This window comes from Nipponia nippon, unplaced genomic scaffold (assembly GCF_047370975.1).
Source record: "Nipponia nippon isolate SJK-2023a ecotype South Korea unplaced genomic scaffold, ASM4737097v1 scaffold_27, whole genome shotgun sequence".
NCBI lineage: Eukaryota > Metazoa > Chordata > Aves > Pelecaniformes > Threskiornithidae > Nipponia > Nipponia nippon.
The window spans coordinates 3608557-3636012 of record NW_028262344.1 but is presented as its reverse complement, the minus strand read 5'-3'; the positions used below and the strand labels follow the sequence as shown (position 1 = coordinate 3636012).

General features: G+C 58.5%; 1 protein-coding gene across 10 annotated transcripts in view; it reads left to right on the top strand.

The window, feature by feature from the left end:
- Nucleotides 1-269: 269 nt before the first annotated feature.
- Nucleotides 270-27456, top strand: part of ANK1 (ankyrin 1) — a 40275-nt gene continuing 13088 nt past the window's right edge. For 2 of the 10 annotated variants that reach the window (XM_087762912.1, XM_087762911.1), the window contains exons 1-27: nucleotides 356-482; nucleotides 9704-9805; nucleotides 15313-15411; nucleotides 16528-16626; nucleotides 17341-17439; nucleotides 17553-17738; nucleotides 17877-17975; nucleotides 18565-18663; nucleotides 19016-19114; nucleotides 19556-19753; nucleotides 19837-19935; nucleotides 20296-20394; nucleotides 20652-20750; nucleotides 20941-21138; nucleotides 21314-21412; nucleotides 21502-21600; nucleotides 22695-22892; nucleotides 23117-23215; nucleotides 23621-23719; nucleotides 24041-24139; nucleotides 24244-24336; nucleotides 24531-24603; nucleotides 24989-25012; nucleotides 25918-26020; nucleotides 26303-26450; nucleotides 26668-26765; nucleotides 26853-27077. In XM_087762912.1, coding sequence (XP_087619038.1) covers nucleotides 459-482; nucleotides 9704-9805; nucleotides 15313-15411; nucleotides 16528-16626; nucleotides 17341-17439; nucleotides 17553-17738; nucleotides 17877-17975; nucleotides 18565-18663; nucleotides 19016-19114; nucleotides 19556-19753; nucleotides 19837-19935; nucleotides 20296-20394; nucleotides 20652-20750; nucleotides 20941-21138; nucleotides 21314-21412; nucleotides 21502-21600; nucleotides 22695-22892; nucleotides 23117-23215; nucleotides 23621-23719; nucleotides 24041-24139; nucleotides 24244-24336; nucleotides 24531-24603; nucleotides 24989-25012; nucleotides 25918-26020; nucleotides 26303-26450; nucleotides 26668-26765; nucleotides 26853-27077 — 3056 coding nt within the window. In that variant the 5' untranslated portion in view covers nucleotides 356-458. Of the gene's footprint in view, nucleotides 483-3783; nucleotides 3880-7591; nucleotides 7646-9703; nucleotides 9806-15312; nucleotides 15412-16527; nucleotides 16627-17340; nucleotides 17440-17552; nucleotides 17739-17876; nucleotides 17976-18564; nucleotides 18664-19015; nucleotides 19115-19555; nucleotides 19754-19836; nucleotides 19936-20295; nucleotides 20395-20651; nucleotides 20751-20940; nucleotides 21139-21313; nucleotides 21413-21501; nucleotides 21601-22694; nucleotides 22893-23116; nucleotides 23216-23620; nucleotides 23720-24040; nucleotides 24140-24243; nucleotides 24337-24530; nucleotides 24604-24988; nucleotides 25013-25917; nucleotides 26021-26302; nucleotides 26451-26628; nucleotides 26766-26852; nucleotides 27078-27456 lie in introns of those variants that run through there. The other 8 variants (XM_087762910.1, XM_087762917.1, XM_087762918.1 and 5 more) reach the window with 6 other exon arrangements.

Genomic DNA, 27456 nt, shown 5'->3' with positions numbered 1-27456 from the left:
CCTCTGGCCCAGCCTGCTTTGTGCCCAAGAGACGGTGTCGTTCTGGCCACAGAGCTGTTTCATTTTCCTTTGTATTTCTGAAGTTTCATCTTCCCTTGTGCTGTTTGAAGAGCAGGGTTCACGCGCGTGGGCTCCTCCCTGTTTACTGCTCACAGATATGTTTACGAGGTGTGCCTCAGGCACGACGCTCACTAAACACTTCGTGTCCAGCCTGACAGCTCTCCCCAGGCCCCTGACGTGGGACAGCCTGTAATCTCCAGACTCCAGGCATGATCCTCCCTGTTATGCCATCATGCAAGCAGGCGAGTGCGAATGGTGATAGGGTGCAGTTCTGCTGATAATAAACCTCTTCCAGACTGGCTGCTCACACTTGGCTTGGCTGCAGCGTTCAGTGGAGGTGGGCTGACCAGAGCTGCAGACCCTGCCTGGCCAGGGTGAGCTGGCTTTCTCCTGCAGCGATGCCATGCATGCCTTCCTTGAGGGTGAGTACTTGAGGGCATGGTAAGGGGCTCGCTGGGCAGCACTGTGGGGAGAGGAATCAGGTCAGTTCTCAGGGTCTTGGTTTGCACGTGGGAGTTTATCCTGGCCAGTGACATGGACTTAAGTCTGGTCCAGAGAAAATGGCCCTTGTCCCCAGAAGATTGCAGCTAAATGGGCCATAGAATGGCAGAAAGGGTTTGCTGCCCTTCTTAGGTCGCTGGGAACTTGCCTAAGGTCATGCTGGGAGCCAGTGGCAGAGCCTGGCCCTGAATCCAGAATGGCTAGGTCCCCCCGGTGCTGTACTCGCCTCCTCCTTCTCACCACTGCTTTGTCGGCAGAAGGGAGGTGCCCCCAAGTGTTGGCTTTTTTTGCGCTATTGTAATGGTAAATGTTGATTTCTGTGTTCTCATCTTTCCTATTTCACCCACCCGAAGCCGTGGGACAGGTGCACGGGATGACGTTTCTTTCTAGGCACAGCGCTGCACTAGCTCTGCTGCGGCGCAGGTGGCTGTGCCGCCACGGCTTTGCTCGCACGTCCTCACCAGGGATCAGCTGGCAGAGATACGTGGCCAGGCCTGTGCTTCAGGTGCTTTCTTGTCACTGCTTGCTTCCCTGCATGGCTCCCGGAGGCTGCACCCTGAGCGCTGGCCAGACCAGCCTGGCTGAACGCTGCTAGCAGTAAATCGATTGCAGCCGTGGCGCAGGGACTGTACTGCGATTCCGCACAGCGTGCAGAGCCGAGCAGAAAGCCCCCTTCTCGGCGCTTCTGCTCGTGCAGGCAGGCAGAGCAGGTGTGGGCTAGCCCTGCTGAAGCAGAGGTAGAGAATGAGTCAGAGCAGACTGCAGAAATCAGGAGCGGTTTATAAGCACCCCTAGAAAAGAGAAGGAAGTTTCTCCGCAAGGCACCGGGGCAGGCCCTGATGGCACGGGACCCTGATGGCACGGGACCCTGATGGCACGGCCTGGGCTCCAGCGCATCTCCCGAGCGCAAGGGCACTGCCCAGAGCCCAGGGCAGGCTGGAGGCTGCTCTGCAAGGTGTGCCTTGGCCCTGGCTTGCATCAGGCAGGCTCAGAGTGTGTCTCTGCTTTCCCCCTTGCACTGGCAGCCTGCTAGAGCCCTCTCGGCTCCCCAGCGCTCGCTGCACACACCTGCCTGAGCCATGTCGTGGTCCAAGGAAGGAAGTGCCTTAGGAAGGTAGGAGACAAAAAGCAGTTACTGTGCTGCTGCATCTCTCTCAGCAGCTGTAAACCCTGTTACGTCGTTAGAAGAGGTGTAGTGCCACAGCAAAAAGCTCTCGTGTATTGTCTTCAGTCACAGTCTATATATTTTCTGGTGAGGTAAAAATAGCTTTTCTTTTTCAGGATATGCAGAGAGCAGAGGCTCCTGCTAACATCAAAGGAGAGTGACAGCTTTCCCCTGGGTGTGCGTGGCCTCAGCTGGCAGGAGCAGTAGCTGTGTTAATTCTTGCCTTGCTTTGGCTCTGTGTGAAAGGAGCAATGTCCTGGTCTCCAGCTCCCTGTTCAGACCTCTGGACCAGCCCCTGTTCCTCTCTCCATCCATTGCTGCTGGACCCAGCACTGTGCTTCATTGGGGAAGCGATGGTTTGCAAAGGACAGAACAAGATCTTGACGCTACTACTTAGAAAATCCATTGGGAGCTGACAGAGGCAAGCTTTCGTAGAGCCGTAGGCTGTAGCAGCAGGGGACCCTTATCAGAAGGATCGGTCTGCTGCGTAGGGGCAGCTCCCAAGCCCTTGCGCAAGGCAGATTAAGCTGTTTCTGATATCCACCCTCCCCACAGTCCTGAACCTGTTCCAGCTAGCAAAGGGGACCTGTGAGAGGGGAAGGAAGGAGCCAAAGGGCAATGCAGATGCTGAATACGCTCAGCAGGGACCGAGTTAACCTTGGCCCTGAACCGCGCCACCAGTGACAGTCCAGAACTACCTCTCCTGTTAAGAGTGCATAGAAATGGGCTTTCCGAAAGCTGGTTACTCAGGATTATGTGACGATGGGGGATTGCACATGATGGAGGGGCCGGTCTGGAGCCTGTGCCTGAGAGCTTGCCCCTCCTCAGTACTTTCAAAACGCTAATTGGCAAGTTGCTTCCCTTCCCACACACCTGCCAGGGACCCTCCTTCTCTTGCTTTGGGATTTCTCCTCTGCCAGTTGTGCTGAGCTCTCTTCCAGCTCTAACGGCCCCTTGCCGCAGCAAGGTGAGCGGATCTGGCATTGCCTGCATGCTCCCATTCACCTGCTGCAAGATGCTCGGGCTCCCCCTTGCACTCTGGCCTGGGGATCTCTGCTGGGCATATAAGGCCTCGGCCTCTGTGGTACGTGCCTTGGGCTACTGCGAAATCTCCACTCGGCAGAAAGGAGCACCGACAAAGGGTTTACTCAGTCCGGTGCATGAAATGAGAACAAACTGGCTTGGCAGATGCTTTCCAGAGGTGACCTCTTGTGCCTTGACTGTCATCAGCCCTATTAAGATCTGCGGACCTGTCCTAAATCGTGCGGGCAGGGATGAGGATGGTGAGAGAATAGAACTTGGGCCTATGGATTTACCTGTCTTAAATCATGTGGGCAGGGATGAGGATGATGAGAGAATAGAATGTGGGCATATGGATTTATCCTTTTATCTGAGGAATTTTCCCGACGCTTTTGCTTTGCTCTTTCATCTGGGTTTGCAGTAGGTGCCCGGTAGCATGTTCTCCCTGCTCCGCTGGCTGCCTGCCGGAGGCTTTGCTACTATGGCCTCTCTGGAGACGCTGTGCTCTGCTGAATGCCGTCTTCTGCTCAGAAGGCAGAAACCTGCCCGTAGGTTTTGTCCCCACTGCGGGGACCACTGAGAGTGTCAAGTTTCTGTGAATACAGATAGGTTCCTGTAAGGCGGACAGTGGGATTTCTGTTTCTAGGCATTTTGAATTGAATCTCCAGTTCAATCTTCCTGATCTTCCCTGATCATCTTAGAGAGACCCTAGGTGCCATCTTTGACTGCTCTTAATCTTAGCAGCTGTTTTAGTGTGTTCCCAGGACTGACATATTCTTCTCATCTGATGAGAAAGGATCCGGGTTATCACCTGCAGACCTGGGCCCTTGATGTCTGCAAGGCAGGGAGGTCCAAATGAGCTCTGGCTCCAGAGAAATCCCTAGCTTGTGCAATTGCTTAAAAGTAAACCACTACACTGATGTGAGGTTTTGCTGTCTCTGCTGCAAATAATGCCTCAAAGACATGCCCACATGAGCAAAGAAATATTAAAGCAAACGTCAAGGGCTGTTGCAAGGTTTATTGCACTCCCTCCCCAGCTGGCAGCGCTGACCTGAGGTTCCAGCACCCCGGCACTAGCAACTGGAAGTGACTGGATGACCTAGATGTGAGCTGGACCTTTCCACACCGTCTAGGTAGGATACCCATAGCAATACACGGCTTTGGTGCCAGGATTGAGGTTTGCATCTCACTGACGGTCCTGGGGCTTTGGTTGTTGGGGTGATTGGGTGCTGGTCTTTGCTGGATCTCCTCTGCCCTCTGCTCCATGAGCCCGTGTCAGTCTGGCTCTGTTTCCCCCTGTTCACTGGCCACGTATAGGAGGAAGTGTGTCTGCTTGGCGGAGCCGAAAGCCGCTGCTGCCTCCCCCAGGTAGGGCCAAGGGTAAAACTGCGCCTTCCCCTTAGCAGCAGCGCACGACTCTCGGAAGGGACTGTGGCCCTCCTGTTGCTGTTTCTCTGCTGTTGGCACAGTTTGCACATCCCGGTTTGCAAGATGCCTCGGCTGGCTTTGCTCTTAGTGTACCCCAGAGAAAGGGGGGGACATGTTGCTCCTGGTAAGGGCTTTTGAGAGACTGTTAGAACAATGGAGCTGCAAACAGATGCCTGCAGTGCGCAGAGCAGGAGCCGCTAAGCTCCTTGCTGGAAGGAGCACATGGCTTCCAAAGAATACAAAAGAGACAAAAGAGTTTGAAGATGCAGAGTTATCATTAGTGGCAAAACTCATGAGGCAGCAAGAAACCTGTGTAGTGGTGTAATTGGGTGGAATTGCTTTCAAGATCTTTGCTATAGAGCAGCCATAGGAAGCTTTTCATGCAGCAAAGCCTGCTGCTCCTCACTGGCAATGTTTTCCAGTAGCTAGGCCTGGAAGAAACAAAACTGAACGAGTGGCAGGGCTGGCAGGAGGGTGCCTGCCCCGAGGACGGTGTACATGGGCCTGGTCTGCATCCTTCCGCCTCTGGCATGCAGGGACTAAGGCGAAACCGCCACGCAGGCAGCTTCCCTCTCTCGCCGGGCAGCATCAGCAGGGTGGCTCAGCTGCAGAGCAGCCCCAAACTTCCCGGCCACCGGGGCTGACTGCTGTTTGGCAGACAGCGTTTTGCTCCCCAAGGCATGGGAAGTAATTTGTTATTTGAAAGTCTGCTTTGCAATTCCTCTTCTCTGGTGTAAGAGCAGCACTGTCCTTCAGTGAGACCAGAGACTGAAGATAATGTGGCAGAGACCAGGGAAGGGGAAAGGCAGGGGCTGAATGATGTGACTGAGAATCAGGACTGGGAATCCCCTGCAGCACTGCACGTTTCGGTTGCAGGGCAGCTCTGGCTGTGCCATACCTCTGGGCAGAGAGTGAAGAAAATACAGCCCATTTCAAAAAAACCTCACAGTGACCGCAAGCTGCCCCACTCTTCCCTCTCTGTGACCAGCCCGCGCAGCTCCTCCAACGGAGCAGGAAATCAGCTGGTTTCAGCGTCAAAGCACCTTGTTTCTGCCGGCAGTGAGAAGGCCCCAGCAGATGCTAGCAGCCTCCGACGGGGTGTGCTGCCCCTCACCTGTGCGGCGGCCTGGTGGTCGTGCGGCACGGGCAGGGCTGCTCTCCGGGGACTGCTGGAGTCAGAGACGTGTTGGAAAGGGCACCCAGTCCCTGTCTTTTGGCATCTTTGGCCCTGTCCATAGCAGGACACGGTCCCAGGCAGTCCCACAGACCTGTGTGCGCACCCTTGCAGCGAAGGGTCCCAGGTCCCCTGGAGCACCTCAGCAAGAAGCCGGCTCAGCCCTTCCTCGTGCCGGCTGCTGTATAAACAGCGAAGGAGTTGCGGTCCCTGCTCGGGCTGCCTCGTCGCTCCAGCAGAAGACCTGCAGATAGAAGAGACAAGTGGGCAGATAGGGTAAAGAGGGCAATGTAGCAGGATGCACGTGTGCCTTTTGCCAGTCAGGAACAGTGTGGCGACTTGCTTCTTGCCTGTCTTTGTGTCCCAGAAAACACTGTGAGATCAGCACAAGTCCCTGAACTCATTTGCACTTGGGCGTCATCTACTTGCCGCATTTAGCAGCCTGTAGAGAGTGGGCTCCTGACAAATGTGGTCACCTTTCGCAGAAGGAGGTGATGTTGAGACCCTCCCTTCTTTATCAGGGACGTGCAGAGGGAGCTGGTGGAGCTCCTCCCTGGGTGGGAGTGAGAGCGAGGCACTGCTAGAAGCGATTAGACCGCAGCCAGAAGACAGAGCCGGATTACTGAACCTCTGACTGCAGCCCTTGAAATCCAGCCTGAGCATCTGGTTTGGCAGAACTTCTCCTTTCCTTATGGCCTTAGCCACGGCTACAGTGCCACGGGCTTGGTCAGGTCCAGGCTTCTCGTGTTGGGGTGAAGGGGCTAGGACATTCACCCAGCGGCAGCAATGCTGGGCAGGGTGAGGCCGTGAGAGCGGGAAGATGCCTGTGAATAGGAACATCAGGGCCGGGAGAGGAAAAGGGGAAAAAGTTAGATTGTCAGCAGACAAAGGGAGCTTTTTCCTGAAAGAAAGGAGAGGGATGGAGAATAGAAGCACAGTCCGATGTGCTGTGCTATGTTTTTTGCTTTAGAAGGTCTTGGAGCCCTTTGCAAAGTCCAGATCTGAGGCGTCTCCCTCGGGGAATTGCTGGCAGCAGCCTCCTGACACTTCACAGCTTGAATGTCCGCAAGTCCGTGTAGGATTTAGCAGCCGTGTAAGAGTGCAAGAGGTGCACAATGGCGAGTGAGGCAGGTTATTTTCTCCCCTGGAATAGCTCCTTCCTGGAAACTTGCTAGGAAGGCAACGGAGAAGGGAAAGCAACACTACAAACTCCAAAGAAAGGAAAACCAGTAGGGGCAGTCTGGGCAGCTGGAGGCAGTTGCTGTATATGGATAGCGAGTGCCTGTGCATGTGTGTACAAATACCGGGGCGCATGCAGCATGCCCAGGCTACGCTTTGTGCTTAGCAGTGGATGGTGACTGTGCAATGTGTGTGGCTGTGTTCCGGCACCTTGGTGTTGTGCTGACCGGGATGTGTGTATCTTTTTGATATGCACATCTGCCTGTGTCCACAGGGTCTCTGCATTTCTTGCTGTCACTGCCCTCTTTTGCTGAAATTCAGGAGGTGGCAGTGACCCCATCCGTACTTCAGTCCCCTGGCTAATCTAGTGTTGTCTTGATCTCTGTGACACCCCAAAGTAAAGTGAGCTGTTGTGAGCGAGTGCCCCCAGAGTGACAGGCAGGCAGTCCCAACATGCACACCGACATCAGAAGGGCGATATGACTGCATATCTATTGCCTCTGCTTTTACCGTTTGAGCCGAACTATCCCTTCCTCGCCAGCTGCACGTCTTGTCTGACTGCTGGCGAGTGATGTCCTGCATCTCTCTCTGCATCTCTGAAAGGTGCAGGCTGGGCATGGGGAGCAGAAGGGCTGAATTACTCAAGCCTCGGCACATTCTCCGAGGCCCTGGCCCCCAGCATCCAGGCGGGCGGGAGGGAACCCCGACCCCTCTCCTCGGTCGCAGGGGTTACCTGTGAAATGCCGGGCTCCTGGGCATGGCTGTGGGGCTGCTCTTTCTCTGCTGTTCCCGAGGCGGTACCTGCAGCTCTGACCCGCTCCCTGCACTTGGCAGCAGTCATCTGCTTTCCGGAGGCGGCTTGGTATTAAATATCCTGTCTGACACAGTAATGGAGAGAAAATGAACAAATTCCATTAGCGGCTGGCGATCCCTGCAGGGTCTGCGTTGGAGCGAGGAGGGAGCCTGTATTTTTAGATAGAATGCAATGTAACTTACTGGCTCTCTGAAAGCTGGGGAGTAGATAACCAAGGAGGGAGAGAGGGGACACCAGGCTCAGGTTTCAGCTGAAGTGCCGGGCTATGGCAGCACGAAAGGGCAGGTCCGGTCCAGACGTGGCTGTGAGTATACAACGCACTTCTCCTTCGTGCCCACAGAGACCTCCGCTTTGCTTTTCTGCTTGCTTTCTGCCTGTAGTCTCTGCTGCTGGGTGTGCTGGGGCTTCGGGAGCCCCTTTGCTGCTGGAGCCTGTAGAGTTTTACCATTTTAATCTTCACATGCGTCCCATGGGTGGGAGAGCCTGGCTGAGCTGTGCTTTGACTTTCCAAGGGGTTTGCTGTCGAAGGTCTGTGCTGTGGCTGGCATGCCGGCAGCATAGCTCAGGCGCTGCCCTGTCATTGATCCTGATCGGAGATGCAGAGGCTTCTAGCAGGGTCTGGAGTTGGAAAAGCTGTTTGCATTCAACCTGTTGCTTGAAGCTGTCAGTGTTTCCTTGCTAGACCCCCAGACAGCACGCAGGGCTCCAAGCGCAAACGGGCACTTCTAAGCCCAGCGCTGGTGCTGCCTTCTGCCTCTTACAGCAGATCATCCTGCCTCCTCCATGCTCGCAGCCCTCCACAAAGCCAGCAGCTCTGCTGTGAATCTGGGGGCTCTTCCCAGATGAACAGGGCTCTCCTCTGAGGTGGTAACAAGCGGAGCCAGCTGGCACAGGAGGTCAGGCAATCAGCACGTGTTCCCCCCGCACGCGGAGGCTGTGCGCCGGGACAGGGCACGGTGGTGCTGCCTTCCACCGCCTGTCCCTCCGACCCCGTGGACTGCCCCAGGAGGGGCCGTCGCACCCGGCCGCTGCTGCGGGAGCCCGGGGCTGAGTTCTGCGGGGTGTGCCCGGCACAGCGGGGGCCAGGACACCCTGTCTGTGGGCCTTCCTTCTGCAGGGGGTCGCAGGGCGGTGGGCCCAGGACATGGCTACGGTTCTCTGGGGTAGGAGGGTCGGGCAGGAAGGATGGGCTGGGGGAGGCAGATGGAGGACAGCAGAAGGCAGCTGAGTTGTGCTGCTCCAAAGTCCAAATTCGAATGGCTGAAGCTGCAAAGAGAAGAGAGGAGCCCTGAACCCATGTGGTGCATCATCCTGCCTAGGTCTGCCTCCAGTGCTGTCCTCTGCGGCCATGCTGCTTCCAGCTCCTGTCCAGGAGCTTCCTAATCCTGGGTGCTCCTCCACAGCCAGGCCGTGGCAGTACAGGATGGCCCGGGATGGCAGGATGCAGGCTCTTGTAGCACAGGGTGACCCTTGGTCAGTCCCAACGTGAGTGGTACAAGAGGGGTTCTGATTTTCTGTTGGAGCTGGAGGCAGAGGAGGGTGTCCTGCACCCTTGCCATGGATGTCTCATGGCTCTTTGCTGCAGAGAGCTCTTTGGGCTGGACCTAGCAGGCAGGCACCAGCTCGTAGTTACTGGTCCAAGGTCCCAGCCTTGCAGAGCCATATCACTCCATTTCCACCCTGTTGTTCTCCAGCTTCTGGTGAGCCAGCCCATGGTCTTCATTTGCTGCCTTACACTGCTAAATAGTGTTGCTCGAAGTATTGCTGTGCCTTGCCTGGGGTGGCTGTGTTCTAGCAGTGCAGGGAGGCACTGCCTTGTTTTCTGTCTGAGTTGCGACTTTCCTGGCTGTGGGGCGCTCAGCCGGGGTCACTGTCCCTGGTGCCGGTACTCAAGCTCACCAAACCCACCGTCACGGCTACCCAGAGGTTTCTGGAGGACAGAAGGGGCGGGCTCACCACAGCGGTACTCTGGGCTTCATCCATCGCTGCAGGACACAGAGGCGTTTTCTGGGCCAGGGGAGGCTGCCATGGTTGCAGGAGTCCCCTTAGAGCTTCCTCCCTACCCCGCCCGCGGTGCCGGGATGAGCTGCAGGCCTGGCGTGGCTCTCCTGCCCCATCATCTGGATGCTCTTCACTCCAAGTCCAGGTCCCAGCCCTGCTTCCTCCTGTCTGATCTGGGGCACCTACTCTGTCCCAGCAGCTCCCACCTTGACCTGCCCAGCCTCTGCCTTTTCTACCTGGTCTCTGTAGTCATTTTCTCTGCAGTCATGTTCTCTGCAACTGAGTGAAGAGCTGGCCCTGTGCTGGTGACGGGGGAGAGCAGGGGGACTCTGAGTCTCATGCTTTTTCTTTTTTCCCCAAGGCCGATGCTGCAACCAGTTTCTTGAGAGCTGCAAGATCCGGGAACCTGGACAAAGCCTTGGATCACCTCAGGAATGGGGTAGATATTAACACCTGTAACCAGGTAGGTGAAACCCACAGGGCTTCTGGTTCCATCTCTAGTTCATATGAAAACATGCCAGGCGGTGGCTCCCCCAGGCCCGGTGCCAGTCACTGCACCCCCTCCTTACACTGCTCCCGTAGGAGGGAGGCAGGAAGGTTCCCCACGGCTGCTCGCTTGCTCTGCTCTGCATAGCCGATTGGGAGCACCGGCCCTGATCCCACAGTCCTACCTGCCACGGGGCAGAGTATAAGTTGGCTGGTAGTAAGTTCCCTGGCAGAGGAAGCTTAAAAACTTTGTGGGAGAGGCTGCCTGTCCTGACCCCACTCCCCTCCTGCGCCCCATGTGCCTGGCTCCTGATAAAGCGTCTGGGGGTGAGGCGAAAGAGGTGCTGTGTTAGGTGGAGTGCAACGGCAACTTTGCTGTGCGGTGGTGATTTCCTGGGGATGATCTGCTCTGCAAAGGCATCGTGCAGTCTCCAGGCATGTGTATCCAGAGCTGTGGCATGCCCGGCTGCGGGGTAGGTGTACACCGCCCTGGCAGAGCACAGAGCCACGGCTGCCAGCGCAGTGGGGGGATCCCTGGGGTACAGAGTTGAGTGTCCCGGCAGACCCCATCCTCCTCTCACCGGCACCACCCCCTGCCAGGCTCCAGGTAACCTGCAGCCTCTTGTCCCTGCCCATGCCAGGCAGCTGGCACAGGAGCTCCTAGCCAGAATTAAGCTCAGGGGAGAGGCCACGCAGGGCAGACTGCAGCGTGAGAGCAGTCCCTTGCTGGGGAGGCTTCCACAGCTGAGCTGGGTGGAAAAAGGTCCTATGCTGGGGAGGAAAAGGGCTAACCAGAAGGCAGACCTGGACCAGTTGTCTTTGGGGCAGGGAGGGCAGCAATAGCTATAAAGATCTGGGGAGCCTGGCAGTACTGGCTGGAGTGTAGCAAAGGACATTAGCAGGTAAGCAGAGAGGGAGATCTGAGGCTCCTTTAGGGTGACAACAAGCAACTGGGACAGCTGGAAGGGGCTCAGCTGGTTATCAGAGCGCAGAGCAGATAGCTGTGAAGAGTGTGGCCCAGTGGCTGGGACGTTGCAGGAATCACTCTTGGGGATATTCCCCTTGCCTGCAATGCTCAAGCTTTCAGATTCCCAGAAGCTGCAGCTTAACGCAAGCAGGGGATGTTTGCAAAATGCCAGTCCTGGCGGCTTGGGAGATGTCGGGCAGGTGGAGCCCCTCCTCGCGCAGAGCGGAGACAGGTCTGCCCCAGGAAGGGAGAACTGCAGGCACGGAGGAATTGTTTGCACAGAACCGATAGAACATTTTGTATCTGTGTAGCTGCCAAATGCAAGCGGCTCAGCCTGAATCAGGGTAGGTGCTGTAGGGAGAGACTCGGGGGGCCTGGGCTGAGCAGGGGGGACAGACAGGCTGTCAGCTGCTTTCCAGAGCAGCAGTGATGCTGGGGAGGCTGACTCAGCAGGTAGCACAAATGTACGTTCACCTGGTTCAGTATCAAGTCCCCGAACCAAGCGTAGTTCAGACCTACTGCTTTGTGCACTGCGGTGGCCAGCGCAGTTGCTGCAGACAGGTTCCCCCAGGAAATGTCACCGTCTCCTTTTCTGACTGACGGTACCGTGCAGGGAAGCGGGGCTTCTGCTGGCCCCTGCGGCACGCTGCAGCTTGCATTCTCCTCTCTGGGACACCAGATGAGGCTTGGGGAAAGCTCAGGAGATGCTCATTTTGTTCATCACTGTATTATCTGGATTATTAGTTCATAATCAGCATCCAGATACTCTGAAAGACTTCTGTCCTGAGGCTGTGTGGGGACATATGGGATTTAGATTAGAGGGGTCTTGTAGGGAGAAGAGGTAGAAAATTTTCACTTTCAGAGTCCTTTGAAGATGAGCTTTTCCATGGGGTCCTGTTGGTGGGTTAGGGGCTCTGACCCCATAACCATTTTGGAGACGTACAGGGTTTGAAAAGGGGAGAGGCCGTGTGACACGCTCTTAGCACTGGGCTGCAGGACTTGGCTTGCACTTGGCGCTGAGCAGATCGCGTGCTTGCACCTGGCAGGATCTTCCAAGTTGCTGTGCTTCATTTCAGAATTTGGCCCAGTCATTAAACCCAGCTACTGCTCCCTTAATCTCTCTTGGGGGAGCAGAAGCCCCTGTAATTGAGGCACAGCAGCGGGCTAGTCGCTGGAAGCAGTCACACTGCTCCTGCTTCCAAACGCTTAGCTACAAATGAGCAGAGACAGAGAGGTGTTTAATGCACCCGCTGCTCCCTTACAGACCTCTGGGAAAGGGAGTCACAAGGAGCAGGGAGATCCTGCTCCCACGTCTGTGCCACCCTCCTCCCCAGGACGGACTGGGGATGCTGCCACGTGCGGCACAGTCGTCTATGCCCTGTGTATGAGGCTGGAGCAGAGCCTGGCAGGGAAAATCACCTTACTTTGCCTGTTCACAAGTGGAGAATTCCCTCCTGACAGTTTCTGTGGGTGTCTGGAGGAGAGGGGCAAGAGGAGGTGGGGGCTGTGTTTGGCCACGCTGGCCTGTGCCTTCCGAGATGGGAGGCTCCACAAGCAGAGCGCGCCACGGATGTTCACTCATTTCCGATGACAAGCCTAAAAGCAGAGGGAGGATTTCTACGTCCACCGCTCCTGCACCGCTCTAGTGCAGAGGAATATGTGGTTCTGGAGAGGGCTCTGCAAAGAATTAAAACAGGGAGACCCAGCCACACGCTAAAGACGATGGCTTTGAACTCCTTCCTCAACCAGCGAGACGGTCAGTCATCAGATGTCTCCACTGACTGGAGTCCTGTTTCCAGCCAGATTTCTGGTGCTGGTGAGGGGATTTATCACCTTGACGGGAGCACGTGGCTACAACAGCATGAGGCACTTCTTTCAGTGACGTCTTTGCACTGGTTCCTGCCATCTCCCTAAGGTTAGATGGCACTTTGGGGTTTCCTTCTGAGGAATATCAGACCTGTGGGAAAGGTCCAACCTCACATGTCCTGTATAGAATAAAGAGGGATATATGTGGTCAGACCTATCCCACAGGCCCTGTATTCTTACTCAAGTGCAGAGACCTTGACATGCCATCTGATCTTCATCCCGCCGATTCCATCCCCTTCATTGCTGCCATCTGCATCGGCGTCTTCATCATCCACCTCTTTCGCGTTTCGAATTCCCACATGCTCCCATCTCATCCGTGAGGAGCTGGAGGCCTGTGGATGCGCGCCCCTTGCTGCCAGGACCCTCACCGGCAGGGAACAGCGCTGTGCTAGCTCACGGGTGCCAGGAGCTGAGATAGTCTCCGGTGGGCAGTCCAGGGCAGGGACCTGCTTTGGTACAGGCTAAGTGCAAAGTCCCGCCTTTTGTGTTTTTCTGTAGGTCTGCATTTGTCGCATTGACAGCCTGGGATTTCTGGGAAGCGTTTGCGGCGCTTAGTGAGGGGAATACAGCACCTTTCAAATTAAGCACATCCTGTGGCGGTTTTGGGTCAGATGGGCTATCAAGCCAAAGCAAATGTGCAAAACAGCCTGTATTGTTCCTGGAGCAGAAATATCAATGGGCCGCTGGGAAACGATCTTCTGCAAACATTGCGCTTATTGCTGTAAGGCCAGAGAATAATGATTCCTCACAGGTTTTCAGCATTTAAAAGGTTATTTATGAATCTCCTGCGTAAAAAGGCGTATGTGCCGAGGGGAGCAACCGAGCATCTGTGGTCTTGCACTCCAGGTGTTTGTTGCGTGAGTGTAACCGAGAAAAAACGTGTGTGCCTGTGGCCACATAGCCAACTTGTGAGCTCACGAGGGTAAGGGTGTCCGTGGCCGTCTGTATGGGGCTGGGTAGGTGTGCCTTGGTCAGAGAAGGTGATGGGCTCGGTGTAGCCAGGCCTGGTTGGGGAGCGTTTCCTTTTGGTGGCTCTGTTCTGTGGGTGTTGCAGCATTCCCACTTCATTTTCCCTTGGAAACAGGCCTTCTGGGCTTGAGGCTCTAGGGGACTTTGGAGTTGGTGTGCTGAGGAAGCGTCTGGATTTTTAGGTTTTTGCTCTTTGTGCTGTAATCAGAGTTGAGCAAAAGAATCTGTGACTCTTTGACTATGATCCTGGATAGCTGGTGCTTGGAGTGACAGAGGGTGGAAAACCTTTTTCCAGTATGGTAACACTCTTGAAGCTGTTCTAAGTTTAACTGGAGCGTTGAGGGCTGGAACTGGAGCCTCCCCAGGCATTTTCTGCTCCCCTACCTATATTCAGGTGGGGATGAAGCAATTCTGTGAAGTGACCTTCCAGTAATCTACAGGAGCCGAAACAGATGGTTGGGAGGTGGAGTACTTGGGCAGGACTGTGTGCTCCCAGGGAGCTGGCATCTCTCTGCCACGTGACGGCATTGCGTAGGGGTGAGTAAACATAGTGCATCCACCTGGGAGAAGAGAGGGACAAGGGAAGTTCGCCTTATGGGGGAAGAGTGACATCTGAAATTGCCTGCAAGTGTTTAACCTCTCTGTCAGCAAATATCCCAGCCCTTTTGCTCACATCTGGGAAGAAGAAAAGGATGTCAGAAATAACGGAGCAGAAGCTGTCTCAGCAGCCTCTAGGGCGCTGACCGGCCTGACCCCTCCTGACAGCCCGGGGATGCTAAAAGGGCGCTGGCCAGCCCTTTGCTCCTAGTGCTCAGGCTCCACGTGTAGCAAAAGGGTGAGCTGAGCTGGGGCATGCACGGAGGTGTTCCTGAGAAGTCACTTCAGTTGTCTGGGAGCTTTCTGGACCTGGTAGAGCTGAGCAGTGGCACAGCCAACGCTTTCTCTGCACCCATTGCTGCAGCCAAACTCTGAGGGAGCAAAGCCGACCCTCTGCTGGGCATGGGCTGCAGGATGGGGCTGTTGCTCCTGAACTGTTGTGAATTAAATTTAGCTGCTGCTTGATAAAATCATTGTCCCAGGCAGAGCTTCTCACTGCACTTCTGTCCGTGTAAATGTTAAAGTTTCAGGTCCGTACGCACACTTAACCAGCAGCTCTGGTGCATCCTCGCTCTGGGCCATACACAAAGCTCAGCTCTGTGCTTTAGGTTTGAGAAGCCTGACTGCGGGCAGGTGATCGCGGGGAAGGGCACCCCAAAGAAAGTCACTTGAGCAAAGACAGGAGTTGACATCAGGGATGTGACATGAGCGGGGAGGACTGAAGCAGTGCCTGTGGTGCCAAACACGCAGACGCTGAGCTGTGGTGCCACCTGTCCGTAGGAAATCATCTACGGGGGCTGCATGTTTTGCTCATGGAGAAACCTCCAGCCTCAATCAGCGACTCAGCCTTCAGCTGCATGCAGTTGCCCTGGCAGCATGGAACCTAACCACGGCTGTTGTGCTGGATGCCAGTGCAGGGCTCGAGGGCAAAGCGGCAGCTCCTGCTCCCACCAGCCTGGACTTTCTCCAGCATGGGCCAAGTGCCCGCAGTCATGTCTGCACAGGAGCTCAGAGCAGGGGGTTCCCCGGAGAGCCCCAGCCCCAGCAGGTGACTAATGCCTCTCTCCCACCTTTGCTCCCTCCAGAATGGGCTGAACGCCTTGCACCTGGCCTCCAAGGAGGGCCACGTGAAAATGGTGGTGGAGCTGCTGCACAAGGAGATCGTTTTGGAGACAACGACCAAGGTGAGGACAAAAGAGTCTGGTCACATCAGTCACAACTCTGCGCCCTGCCATTGCTGCCAGACACACCAGCAGTAGCTGAGCAGTGAATCACGCTGTTTGCTTTCAGCCCTTGGAAAGGCTGGGCTGGTGGCAGTGCTGCTGGGCTGGTGGCAATGCTCCTGGGCTGGTGCCTGGGGACCAGGCTCTGATCCCAGCGCAGTCAAAGCCGTGCTGGGCACCTCCAGGGGGGTGGGGGTTTCCCCTCCACCCTTGCCTCTCCCCCGTGGGGGCCATGGGGGCCACTGTGAGCTCAAGAGGGGAGTAACAGAAGCCACAACATGTGCTAGTGCTGTCTTTACTCACATCTCCTCCTGGAACTGGCTGCCGGCTCAAGTCAGCCCTCGCAGCCCCAGGGCAGCCCCTGCGTGCTGCAGCACTGGGATGGCCTTGGTACCACTGTCACAAGCCTGGAGAGCATTGGTGCTCAGTAAATAAGATACAATTCTCTCCCTGCATCACCACGGTGGGGTGTGGTTCTTCCTCGGTGACAAGCGAGACAATGGCACAAGCAGACAGACAAATAAGCAGCCTCCAGCACAGTCTGAAGGGCTGTGAGAGCAGGAGGGAGCCTGGCTTGCCACCTCCCCAGTGCTCTGGCAGGGCTCGGGCCGCGGAGCGGAGTCTGGCATTCTGCCACACCACCCAAAGGCACAAGTCGGAAGAGCCTGTGTCTGCATTTTCCAGCCTGCTTATCATCCCTTAGCTCTGCTGGGATGCCTTGGCTACCAGGGCGCACACTGCAGTTTTGCCTGAAGACTGCCAGCTCAGCTCCCCCATCCTCCCTCCCCTCCTCATCTCTCGGTGCTGGAGATGCACAGAGCCTGACAGTGCATACAGCTTTTGCTGCCAGTAACTTCATGGGAAAGATGAAATCACTCTCTTCCCTGGCCAGCAAATGTGAAGGGTTAGCTGCCTGGTCTGTAGCAGAGATGGGGCACGGAGCAAGGGCTGCGTGGCCCCACAGCTTCCCCCGGCCGGCTGCGCCGTTTGCACGTGTGTTAGCACATGTCAGGCCCATCTTTCCCTGGCATCTTGGGCTGCTCCAGCCCCTGAGCGCTGCCCTGTGGTGTCTTTCAGAAGGGAAACACAGCCCTGCACATTGCTGCCCTGGCTGGACAACAGGACGTGGTCCGGGAACTGGTGAACTATGGGGCCAACGTCAATGCGCAGTCACAGGTAGAGTGACCTGGGCTGGAGCGGGAAAAGCCCCTGGGATGCATGATGGTGGTGTCCTCCTGGTGGGAACTGTGCCCGGCATGGGCACTTCAGCAGCTCTTTACAGTTTCTCTCTAGCCCTGTTCAGGGGCAGGGGCAAGGGCTGCTCTGCCAGACTCCTGAAAGAAGATGAGCGTGTGAGTGGTGGGGGGGATATGGGGGGACTTGAGGGATATGGGGAGACCAGCACGGTCTCTCTGCTGAGGGAGTCCATGGCAGCACACGCAAGCACGCTGAGCTCATCCCGGGAGGACTCGCGGCCGATGCCTCCCTGGCACAGCCATGAGGTCTCCAGCAACCCCTGCAGCTCTGCACACTGTGCCTCCTTCGTTCTCTCTTTCTTGGGCCTGGTGGGGCTGCAAGCTCTTCAGCTTTTGCCTGGTGGGAGAAACGTCCCCGAAGCAAGGGAGAGCAGTGGCAGCGAGTGGAGGGCAGTGTCTCCTAGGTTGACTGTTGTTGTGAATCATCCCCTGGTTCTTTCTGGATGTGGGGATCCTTGGACTCCAGCTCTCTACGATTGCTCCACTGTTTTTTCCTTTTTCCCACCCACAGTGTGTATGCTTTTGCCCCAGTTCAGTGAGCTGGGGATGTGGGTGTTGATGGGGGGTAGGTCTGCGAGGAGCTTGAGAAACTCGAGGAAGAGTTGTGTTGATGTGTGTGTCTCTGTGTTTGCAGAAAGGCTTCACACCCCTCTACATGGCAGCGCAGGAAAACCACCTGGAAGTTGTCAAGTTCTTGCTGGAAAATGGAGCCAACCAGAACGTAGCCACAGAGGTGAGATCCTTGGGGAGGACCCTAGGGCCCTGCTTGTTGGGGCTGCTGCTGGATGAGCCAGGTGCTGCCATGGCTCCTCAGCTCTCCCCCTCTCACTTGCCTCTCCTTGGCAGGACGGCTTCACGCCACTAGCTGTGGCTCTGCAGCAAGGGCATGAGAACGTGGTTGCTCACCTTATCAACTATGGGACAAAGGGTAAGGTCCGCCTGCCCGCCCTGCACATTGCGGCCCGCAACGATGACACTCGCACAGCTGCCGTGCTGCTGCAGAACGACCCCAATGCTGACGTCCTCTCCAAGGTGTGTGGCTTTCCCATCCTGTCTCCGGGAGCTTTCCCACATCCCCAGGGAGAACAGCAGCTTGGTATGCTGCATTTATCCATCCTTTCAGCAGGGAGCATGTGTCTGGCTGGGCTGATCCCTCCTTCTTTCCCCTAGACTGGATTTACCCCCTTGCACATTGCAGCCCACTACGAGAATCTCAGTGTGGCCCAGTTACTGCTGAACCGTGGAGCCAGTGTCAACTTCACACCCCAGGTGAGTGCAAAGTGGGAAGGCTGCTGGGACTGGTCCTGCTCCAGCACCAGAGGAGGATGCTGTGCCTCCTTTCCCTGTGGGTGCAGCAGCAGCTGCCAGGGTACGCTGGTGAGGTGGGACCATGCAGAAGGTAGCACACCGATGCGCGTCTGGGGAGCTGCCATTAATAACCAGCGTGGGCCTTTTCTAGTATGTCTCCCCTCTGTTGGATGCAGCTATGCATCCCTGGAAGCTCTTGGGACCTTGTGCCCAGGCTGAGGGAAAGCTGGTGCCATCGCTGCAGGGCAGAGCTTACAGCCCCTGCAGTTGGCGTGCCTCTTCCAGTCCCATGGGTGCAGCCAAATCCGTGAGCTGGCGCTTTCCTGGGAGCTCTGTGCAGCTTCTGTCCTCAGCCTTTACCTGCCGGCAGGAGCAGCTGCTCACCCTCTCTCCCAGCCCTGTGAAACAACCTGTACCCCTGCGCCGGCCCTGGGCAGGGATTTAGCTCTCCCCTGCCCTCTGTCTTTTGTTTGCCCCATGCCTCCTTGCAGCCCCGCGGGGGGAAGAGAAGGGGTTGCTCCCTCTAACAGACTGCCGTTCCCTCTGTCAGAATGGGATCACTCCCCTGCACATAGCCTCCCGCCGGGGCAACATCATCATGGTACGGCTGCTGCTGGACCGCGGGGCCCAGATAGAGACAAGGACCAAGGTGAGACGGCTTCTGAATCACCAGCAAGTACGCGGGCCATCTGCCTCCCCAAGCTCCTTGCGTCCAGGGAGCACTGCCGTGCTGCACTGCCCAGCACATACCCTGTAAACGTCTTGCTGGGTGTGGGAGGGAAGGTCCCTGGTGCACTAAGGGGACGGACCCGTTTTTTGCTGGTGCATGTAGAGGTGAGAGGCGGCTGCATGGCTGCAGTGGGTGTGCCCTGGGGGCTGAGGGCAGGCTCAGTTTTGCTTTATTTTGCAAACAAGCCCAAAGTCCCTGTTACTCTCCTGCCTGAGGGGAGCCCTGCCCTTCCTTGCCCGTGCTGAGCCCTTGAACCCTTCTCTCTCCCCAGGATGAGCTGACCCCTCTCCACTGTGCAGCTCGCAATGGACATGTGCGAATTGCAGAGATCCTGCTGGACCACGGGGCTCCCATTCAAGCCAAAACCAAGGTACCCATGGGACTCGGGGGGGCTGTGCGTGGTGCCAGGTCCCAGGGCAGCACAAGGGGGTACCAAGCTGTGCACAGTTGCTGGATGCCATCCATGGCTGGGCTGGGGCTGAGTTTTTGGCCTGCCAACGGGCAAGGAGCTTCCTGACCTTCTCCTTGGCCCTATCTGGAGCCGTTTGCCTGAGGGCTGCATGCTTCAAAGGGACCAGCCCTGGGAAGGGGATGGCCTGGGGACAGCCTGCCCCATGGCAGCAGCCCTCTGCTCGGCATTGCTCCCCTGTAAGTCTCAGCGAGGGATTTCGGGGCTCCTCTCTGGTAGCAGCCTGGGGAACGTGCCATCTCTTCTGCCCCAGAGCTGTGGCCAGGGGAGCGAGGCAGGGGCTGGGTGGGATGCCTGGTTCCCCTCCTGGCCCAGTCCTGAGGCCCCGCTCCGCGGTCGCAGAACGGCTTGTCGCCGATCCACATGGCAGCGCAGGGAGACCACCTGGACTGCGTGCGCCTGCTCCTGCAGTACAGCGCCGAGATCGACGACATCACCCTGGACCACCTAACGCCGCTGCACGTGGCCGCACACTGCGGGCACCACCGGGTGGCCAAGCTGCTGGTGGAGAAGGGGGCCAAGCCCAACTCCCGAGCCCTGGTGAGCGAGGAGGGGCAGGCAGGGCTGGGGTGCGGGAGAGGGACATTGTCCTCGCAAATGACTGTCCATCTGTCTGTCTGCAGAATGGCTTCACACCCCTCCATATCGCCTGCAAGAAGAACCACATCCGGGTGATGGAGCTGCTGCTGAAGACGGGTGCCGCCATCGACGCCGTCACCGAGGTAGGTGGGCTGCAGCCCAGCCCCAGCTCTCCTGCTGCTGCCTGTGCAGAGCAGGCAGCGCTGCAGGGGTGATGGCCCTGTTGCCTCTGCTGGTCCCCAGGCACCTTCTTCATTGTGGCTTAGAGCTCTTTGCAGCTCAGGACCTGTTGAGCTTGGCAGCATCTCCCAACACCCTGCTCCCTACAGGGCCGGGGGACTGCATGGAGGCAGCAGCTCTCCGTGTTCCCCTCAGCCAGGCTGGGGACCTGGAGTTTCCCTCTGTGCTGGAGCGTGCCCCGGGGAGGGGGAGAAGGGGGTGGGAACAGATGTTGGCAAGGCCATCAGCCCCCATCTTGGCTCCTGGCCCCTTTCTCTCCACAGTCCGGCCTGACCCCTCTGCATGTGGCCGCCTTCATGGGGCACCTGCCCATCGTCAAGACCCTGCTGCAGCGTGGAGCCTCTCCTAACGTGTCCAATGTGGTGAGTCCCACCCTGGCTGGGGCTGTGGGAACTCAGCATGGTGGGGTCCAGCAGGAGGTGGGGATTGCCCAAGTCCTGCTCTCTCTGCTCTCCTGAGCAATCCCTGGTGCCGCCCGCCACTTCGTGCTGGCAGGAGGAACCGGTAGGGGCCAGAAGAGGTTGTGGGCACTGTTCTCCTGTGCTCAGACCAGGGGAACGACTGCAGGAAGGCATAGCCCCTCCTACGGCCTCACCGCTTTGTCCTGTCCTTGGTGCAGAAAGTGGAGACGCCCCTACACATGGCAGCCAGAGCTGGGCACACAGATGTGGCAAAGTACCTGCTGCAGAACAAAGCCAAAGCCAACGCCAAGGCCAAGGTAGGTAGAGAGGACCTGTGTGATAGTCCAGCTCTGGGAATAGCTGGTGCTGGTTTCTTCGCTCTCACCTACCCAGAGCATGCCCTGCCAGGGGCTGTGCAACAGCGGGAGCAGGGCCAGCGCCCCTTCGGCATGGCAAGCAAGGGACTGGTCCAGGTCTGCCAAAACAGCTTCTCTGCCTCCCTCACAGGATGACCAGACTCCTCTGCACTGTGCTGCACGCATCGGCCACACCGGCATGGTCAAACTCCTGCTGGAGAACAATGCCAACCCCAACCTGGCCACAACAGCAGGACACATGCCCCTGCACATGACCGCCAGAGAGGGGCATGTGGACACGGCCCTGGTCCTGCTGGAGAAGGGGGCCTCACAGACCTGCATGACCAAGGTAGGCTGCTGTGGCCGCTGCCGCTGAAGGCGTGACCCGTCTGGGCCAAGGCTGGGCAGGCTGGTGGCACAGCGTCCCTGTCACAGGAGGGGCAGCCTCCTCCTGTGCCGCAGCATGCGCCAGTGCTCTCCTCCCCATCCCTGTACACCCTGTGACGGGCTGCCTTTCTCCTCAGAAAGGATTTACCCCTCTCCACGTTGCAGCCAAGTACGGGAAGGTGGATGTGGCCGAGCTGCTGCTGGCACATGACGCTCACCCCAATGCAGCAGGGAAGGTGAGCGCTGCTCCTGTGGCCGTGGGAGGAGTGGTGTGGTATGGGGAGAGGCTCTGTCTCACCTGTCTGTGCCCTCTCCCCCTCCCCAGAACGGCCTGACCGCGCTGCACGTGGCTGTGCACCACAACAACCTGGAGATTGTCAAGCTGCTGCTTCCCAAGGGGAGCTCCCCGCACAGCTCGGCCTGGGTAAGGCTGGGCTGGGTGTCCCTGGGGATGTGTCGTGTGTCCAGTGCATCCCAGCCTGGGGCCAGCATTGCCCCTCAATCCTGACGCTTGAGGAGCGTACAAGGGACCGATCGCCACCAGCCACTCTCCACGCCTGCTGCTTACACCTGCCCGGCCCTTGCACCAGTACGTGGGGCAGGCAGGGGTGCCGGGCGGTCGCCCTGTTCTAGCAGACAGGCTATGTCAGGGATAATCCCTGCCGGCAGCGTTGTGGCTGTTGCCTGGGGATGTGTTTCCATGGCAAGCCCTGCAGAGCAGCGCAGTTTGGGAAACCACACACGAATGTTTGCACGCAGCTATGAAGCAGTGAGTCAGAAAACCCACGAGCTTGTGAGAGTCGCTGCGCTCTGCCAGAGCATGGGGAGCATCTCCCCAAAGAGGAGACCAGCAGCCTCGGTTTCCACATTGTTTGCAGAAGCTGCATCCTCAGAACAGACAAGTGGCTGCTGGTGCCGGTCCTCCCCATCTGGCACTCCCCTCTCCTCCTGCGCAGGCTGCCGGCAGACTTGCTGGGCAGGCATCGGGAGCAGCCGGTACCGGCGCCAATCCCCCGTGGTCTGCGTCACTGACAGCCTGCGCGTCACCGCGGGCAGAGGGTGTCTGCCAGTTGCTTTGTTCCTGCAGCGTGGCAGCAAAGGCAGCGCTCAAGGCCCTGCAGTCTCTGCTTGAATACTAATCCTGCATATTGCGAGTTTTGCTCCGCACCTCAGCCAGACACGTTCTAGGAGGTGTCTGTCTGCCCTGGCCTCTCGCGGCTCCAGGTGGCTGAATACTGCTGTAGAAATTCATGCGTGGAAAACTCCACTGATACCAGTCAAACCTGAAGCAGGTGGTCTTTGAAACCCCTGTGCTGGCTTGGCTGGGAGAATGGCATTTGGCCTCAGCATCAGGGCTAGTTGCTGTCAGGGGTCTGGTTTGGGTGTGAGCCTGCATCCCTGAGCTCTGGAGGCGAATAGGGAGGGCAGGCCTCGCCTGGAGAGGCAAGGTGGCACCTTCTGTCCCTGCTGGTGTGCTCGGCAGGGGCTGAGCACTGCAACGAGCCTCTCTCCCTGCAGAACGGGTACACCCCCCTCCACATTGCTGCCAGGCAGAACCAGATGGAGGTGGCCAGCAGCTTGCTGCAGTACGGGGCTTCTGCAAATGCGGAGTCTGTGCAGGGAGTCACCCCCCTACACCTGGCTTCCCAGGAGGGGCATGCGGACATGGTGGCACTGCTTTTCTCCAAACAAGCCAACGGCGACCTAGGCAACAAGGTAAGTTGTCCAGGCACGTCCTGCCAGGCTGGAGGCGAACACCCCAGCAGGGAGTAGCAGGCAGGGTGGTAGTCCAGGACCCAGTGCCTCCCTGCATTCGGGCAGCAGTGTGCCAACAGCACAGCGTCGGTCAGTTTGCCAGGTTGGAGGCCTGACTTAGAGTCTCTGCTGGTAGAGCTGCAGTGATGGCATTGCCACTGTGCTGAGACCTCCTCTGTTTGCAGAGTGGCCTGACTCCTCTCCATCTCGTGGCCCAAGAGGGGCATGTGCTGGTTGCTGATGTTCTGGTGAAACACGGAGTCACAGTGGATGCAACAACGAGGGTAAAGTAGTGCATTGACCATGGCTGTGGTGAAAAACATGTGGGGGTACTACCTCTAGGCCTGCTCCAGGAGGAGCACTGCTTTTCTTTTTCTTTGTGCAAGCGTCTCCCCTCTCGCAGGCATCCTTACCATCTTGTCTGTCTCTTGGGGACTCTTCCTCCTCTTCCCCCCCACTTCCCTGGAGGGATGATTCTTGCCTGCTCCCACAGCTCACCCCTGTACCCCCAGGCACAATGTGGTGTGGTCTGCAGCGTGCCCTCTGCCCTGGTCCTGGGCGCTCAGGCAGCACCCGCACGCGTGCCCCATCCTTCATCCATGGGGGCTTGCCCATGGGATGAGCACACCCAAGCCAGAAGGGCAGGAGGCACCGTTGAGGGCAAGCTGAGACCTGATCTTGTCTTTCAGATGGGCTATACCCCGCTGCATGTGGCCAGCCACTATGGGAACATCAAGCTGGTGAAGTTTTTGCTGCAGCACCAGGCTGATGTCAATGCCAAGACTAAGGTACAGAGATGTCCTGTGCTCCAAGGACCCTTCTGCCCTGGGCACCAGCACGCAGGTTGATGCGGAAGGCTTAGCCTCCCTCCCTGCTTCCACTTCTCCCCCCCACATTGCTCCAAGCCCTCCTGTCTCCATGGCTGGAAGCTGCCGTAGTCTAGCTACAGCCCTGGGCAAGTGCTGGGTTCTGCAGAGCCCTTTGCTTACCCCGGAAAGGAGGGAGCTGCCCTCGTGCTCCAGGCATGAAGCACGGTGTCAGGCCCGGGGGCGTTTCTGGGGCAGCAGACTCCCAGAACCGATGGCAGCACCTTCTGTCCTCCCCTGCAGCTGGGCTACACTCCTCTGCACCAAGCAGCGCAGCAGGGCCACACGGACGTTGTGACACTGCTGCTGAAGCACGGTGCCTCTCCCAATGAGATCAGCACAGTAAGTACGGCGCTCGCCCACACCTCCTCGCCCCGTGGCAAGCTCGGGCGCCTGCCCGGGCTTCCCTGTGGCTGCTGCTGACCCAGTCCCTCCTTCTTGCCCAGAACGGCACCACTCCCCTGGCCATCGCAAAGAGGCTTGGCTACATTTCCGTCACAGACGTGCTCAAGATTGTCACAGAGGAAACCGACATCCCGGTGAGCCCCTGGGGACTGGGACCAGGACCCTGTGGAGGAGGGCTGGGGCTGGGAGCAGCCAAGCAGAGGTCCTCTGAGCGCAGCCGGGCAGGGCCAGTGCTGACAGCTGGGTTCCTAGCCCGGGCGTGCGGAGGGGGCTGCAGGTGGCGGCGCAGCAAAGGGCTGACTCTTCTGACTCCACTCTGCTCCCGCAGTCAGTCGGTGACAAGCACCGCATGAGCTTCCCGGAGACTGTAGACGAGATTCTGGACGTGTCGGAGGATGAAGGTGAGGGGCCGGAGCTGGGTCGCACCCTCCCAGAGATCTGCCAGCAGGGCCAGCATGACGGGCCCCAGCCCCCGAGACGGGCACTGGCATTCCTGCCGGCCGGGGTGGGGGAGCTGCGTGGCCCCACAGTGGTCTTGCGGAGAGGACAAGGGGAGCCCACAGCCTCTGGGGTGGCACCTCCTGGCTGGGCGCGACGCAGGAGGGGTGTGCCCGGAGCTGTCCATGGTCCCTGCCCCAGGGGCAGCGCGCAGGGAGCCCTCGGGCATGCAGAGCCCCTCACCGTGCCCTGCTCTGCGGGCTGGCACCGGCTCCCACCCCGGCTGCAGCTGGTCTGCTCCTGCTCCCTCCCACCAAGACCTCACCTTTCCCTCTTCTTACTTTGCAGGCACTGCTCATGTCACAGTAATGGGTATGAAATGTGTCCCCTTGCCCCAGCTCAATGGCCCATTTCACCCCATGGCCACTAACCATCCGCACGCCACATCCATCTGCTGAGCCTTGCTGCTGGGCTGGTGCTATCCAGTGCCATCCCGCCCTGCCCATCTGTGTCCGTGCTGCTTGCTGTGGTGTGACTGCATGAATGGGGCCGTCCCCCGCTGGGGGGGGCCTGGCTCCCTGTGGGCCCCAGGCCCTGTCCCCGGTAGGCAGAAGAGCCTGGTTCTGTGACAAACTCCAGTGCCCCTCCACAACCGCCCTGTGCTGTCCTGGCCAGGGCAGCGGTGAACCTGAGTGCTTAAGGGTCTCCGTGCTGCTACGGACCCCTCCCCATCACTGGGGCTCTCTCCCTGCTTTGGGAGGTGCTGGACTCCCTCCCATAGGACACTGGCGAGAGCTGAACCCTGGTGAACTCCTTAGCAGACATTAATTGGGCCAGCAGGCAGCACTGGCTGGGCTTGTGCCTCCAAAGGGTATGTGCAGAGGCACTCGGCAGTGTTAGGGCATCCTTTCTGTGTCCCCAGCCCTGCCTACACTCCTGTCCCCAGCATCCAACGGCAGGGTGTCCCCGGCAGGCTCTGCTCTGTGCTTGGTGCTGTGGGAAAGGGGTCGGCTAGCAGCCGAGGCTCCTGACAGCTACCACAGCTCCTGTCCCACTGACCCGCAGGACGGGCCTTGCCCCTGCCAGCAGATCCTAAATGGCCAAGGGCGAAGCCGCCCCGTGGCTGCCTGAGACCCAAGGGACGAGAGTGTGTGACCAGCAGTGGGAGCAGAGATGGGCCTGGCTCCAGCCCTGAGGAGGGATGGGGGCAAGGGCTGGATGGCTGTGCTCCCTTGTCCTTCTGCCTGTCTGCATGCTGAGCCAGCTCTCTGTTTCAGAGGAGGAGCTGATCGCACCAAAGCCCAGGACACTCGATCCCAGGGACCAGGAGACCAAGAGGGAGATGCTGGAGTTTGTGACCACGACGACACTGGAGCAAACGTAAGAGGCACTGGATGGTGGGGAGGGAGCAGGTACAGGGCGCGGGGCCAGCCTGGGATGCCAGCAGGGCAGGGACAGCTCTGGGCAAGGAACGGATCACTGAGCCCCCACCGGCTAGCACAGCAGGCAAAGCTAGTCGGTGGTGTTCCTGCACCAGCACATGGGTCTGCTGCTGAGTTTGCCTTTGTCCAGCGGCCCGGGGATGTCCATCCCTGGGGATGGCCAGGGGCTGAGGGGCCCAGGCCTGCCACTTCCGTGGCTGTCACTGCCCTCTCCTGCCAGGGTGGAGTCTCCAGCTGTCCTGCAGGTCCCCTGCGTCCCACCTGAGACTGTGGTGACCAGAGCGGAGGAGACTGAGCAGGTAGGACCTGTGGAGACAGAAGCTGAGCAAGTCAGCCTGCTGCATGCACCCTCGGTGTCCCCACAGGAGGTGAGCATGAGACACAGCCTGCCACGGCCCCCCAGGCGTTCCCTGCTGGGGGGAGCCCCCCATCACCACAGAGCCAAAATGTGGGGTGGGTGGTGGGGATGGACCCGGTGGTACGGGACTGGCCAGGGAGGGGCAGTGAGACTGGGGAGGAGTGGGCAGGCTCAGCATCCCCAGATAGGACCCTGTGCCCGTGGGGACTCTTCCCTGCCTTACACAGCCCTCCAAGGAGTTCGACGAGGACTCCCTGATCCCCAGCAGCCCCGCCACCGAGACCTCGGATAACATCAGCCCGGTGGCCAGCCCAGTGCACACAGGGTGAGTGCCCGCCCGCACGGCACATGCACGCTCTGCGCCTGAGCCGGCTGCAAGGTGCCCACCTGCCCGTGCCTCTGCCCGCTCCAGGTTCCTGGTGAGCTTCATGGTGGATGCCCGCGGCGGCTCCATGCGGGGCAGCCGGCACCACGGACTGCGCGTGGTCATCCCGCCCCGCGCCTGTGCCGCGCCGACCCGCATCACCTGCCGCCTGGTGAAGCCCCAAAAGCTGCCTTCAACCCTGCAGCTGGCTGAGGAGGAGGGTCTGGCCAGCCGGATCATCGCCCTGGGGCCTGCTGGTGCCCAGTTCCTCAGGTAAGCACAGCTGGAAACAGAGCGGATGGAGCTGCCCACGCTGGGGCTGTCCCTCAGGCCTGGGGACAAATCCGGGCTCCTCTGGAGACTCTGCCAGCTGGGGCAAGACCTCTGCCATCTCTGCTTCTGGGGGTCTGGTGCAGGAGAGATCCCACCTCTGGCCAGGCGCAGCATGTTTTTGGGGTGGGTCATTCTGGCATAAAGGAGCAGCAGCTGTGCTGTGGTAGGAAAAGCCCTGACCAGCACGGTCCTGCTGGGCACAGAGCCCTGTTTCCTAGAGAGAGGGGTGGGAGCAGTCCTGCCTTCCTCCTCTGGCGGCTGTACAGCATGGGCAGGTACTCTGCCCAGGGCCACTTTGCTGCCTGCGTGTCCTGGAGGC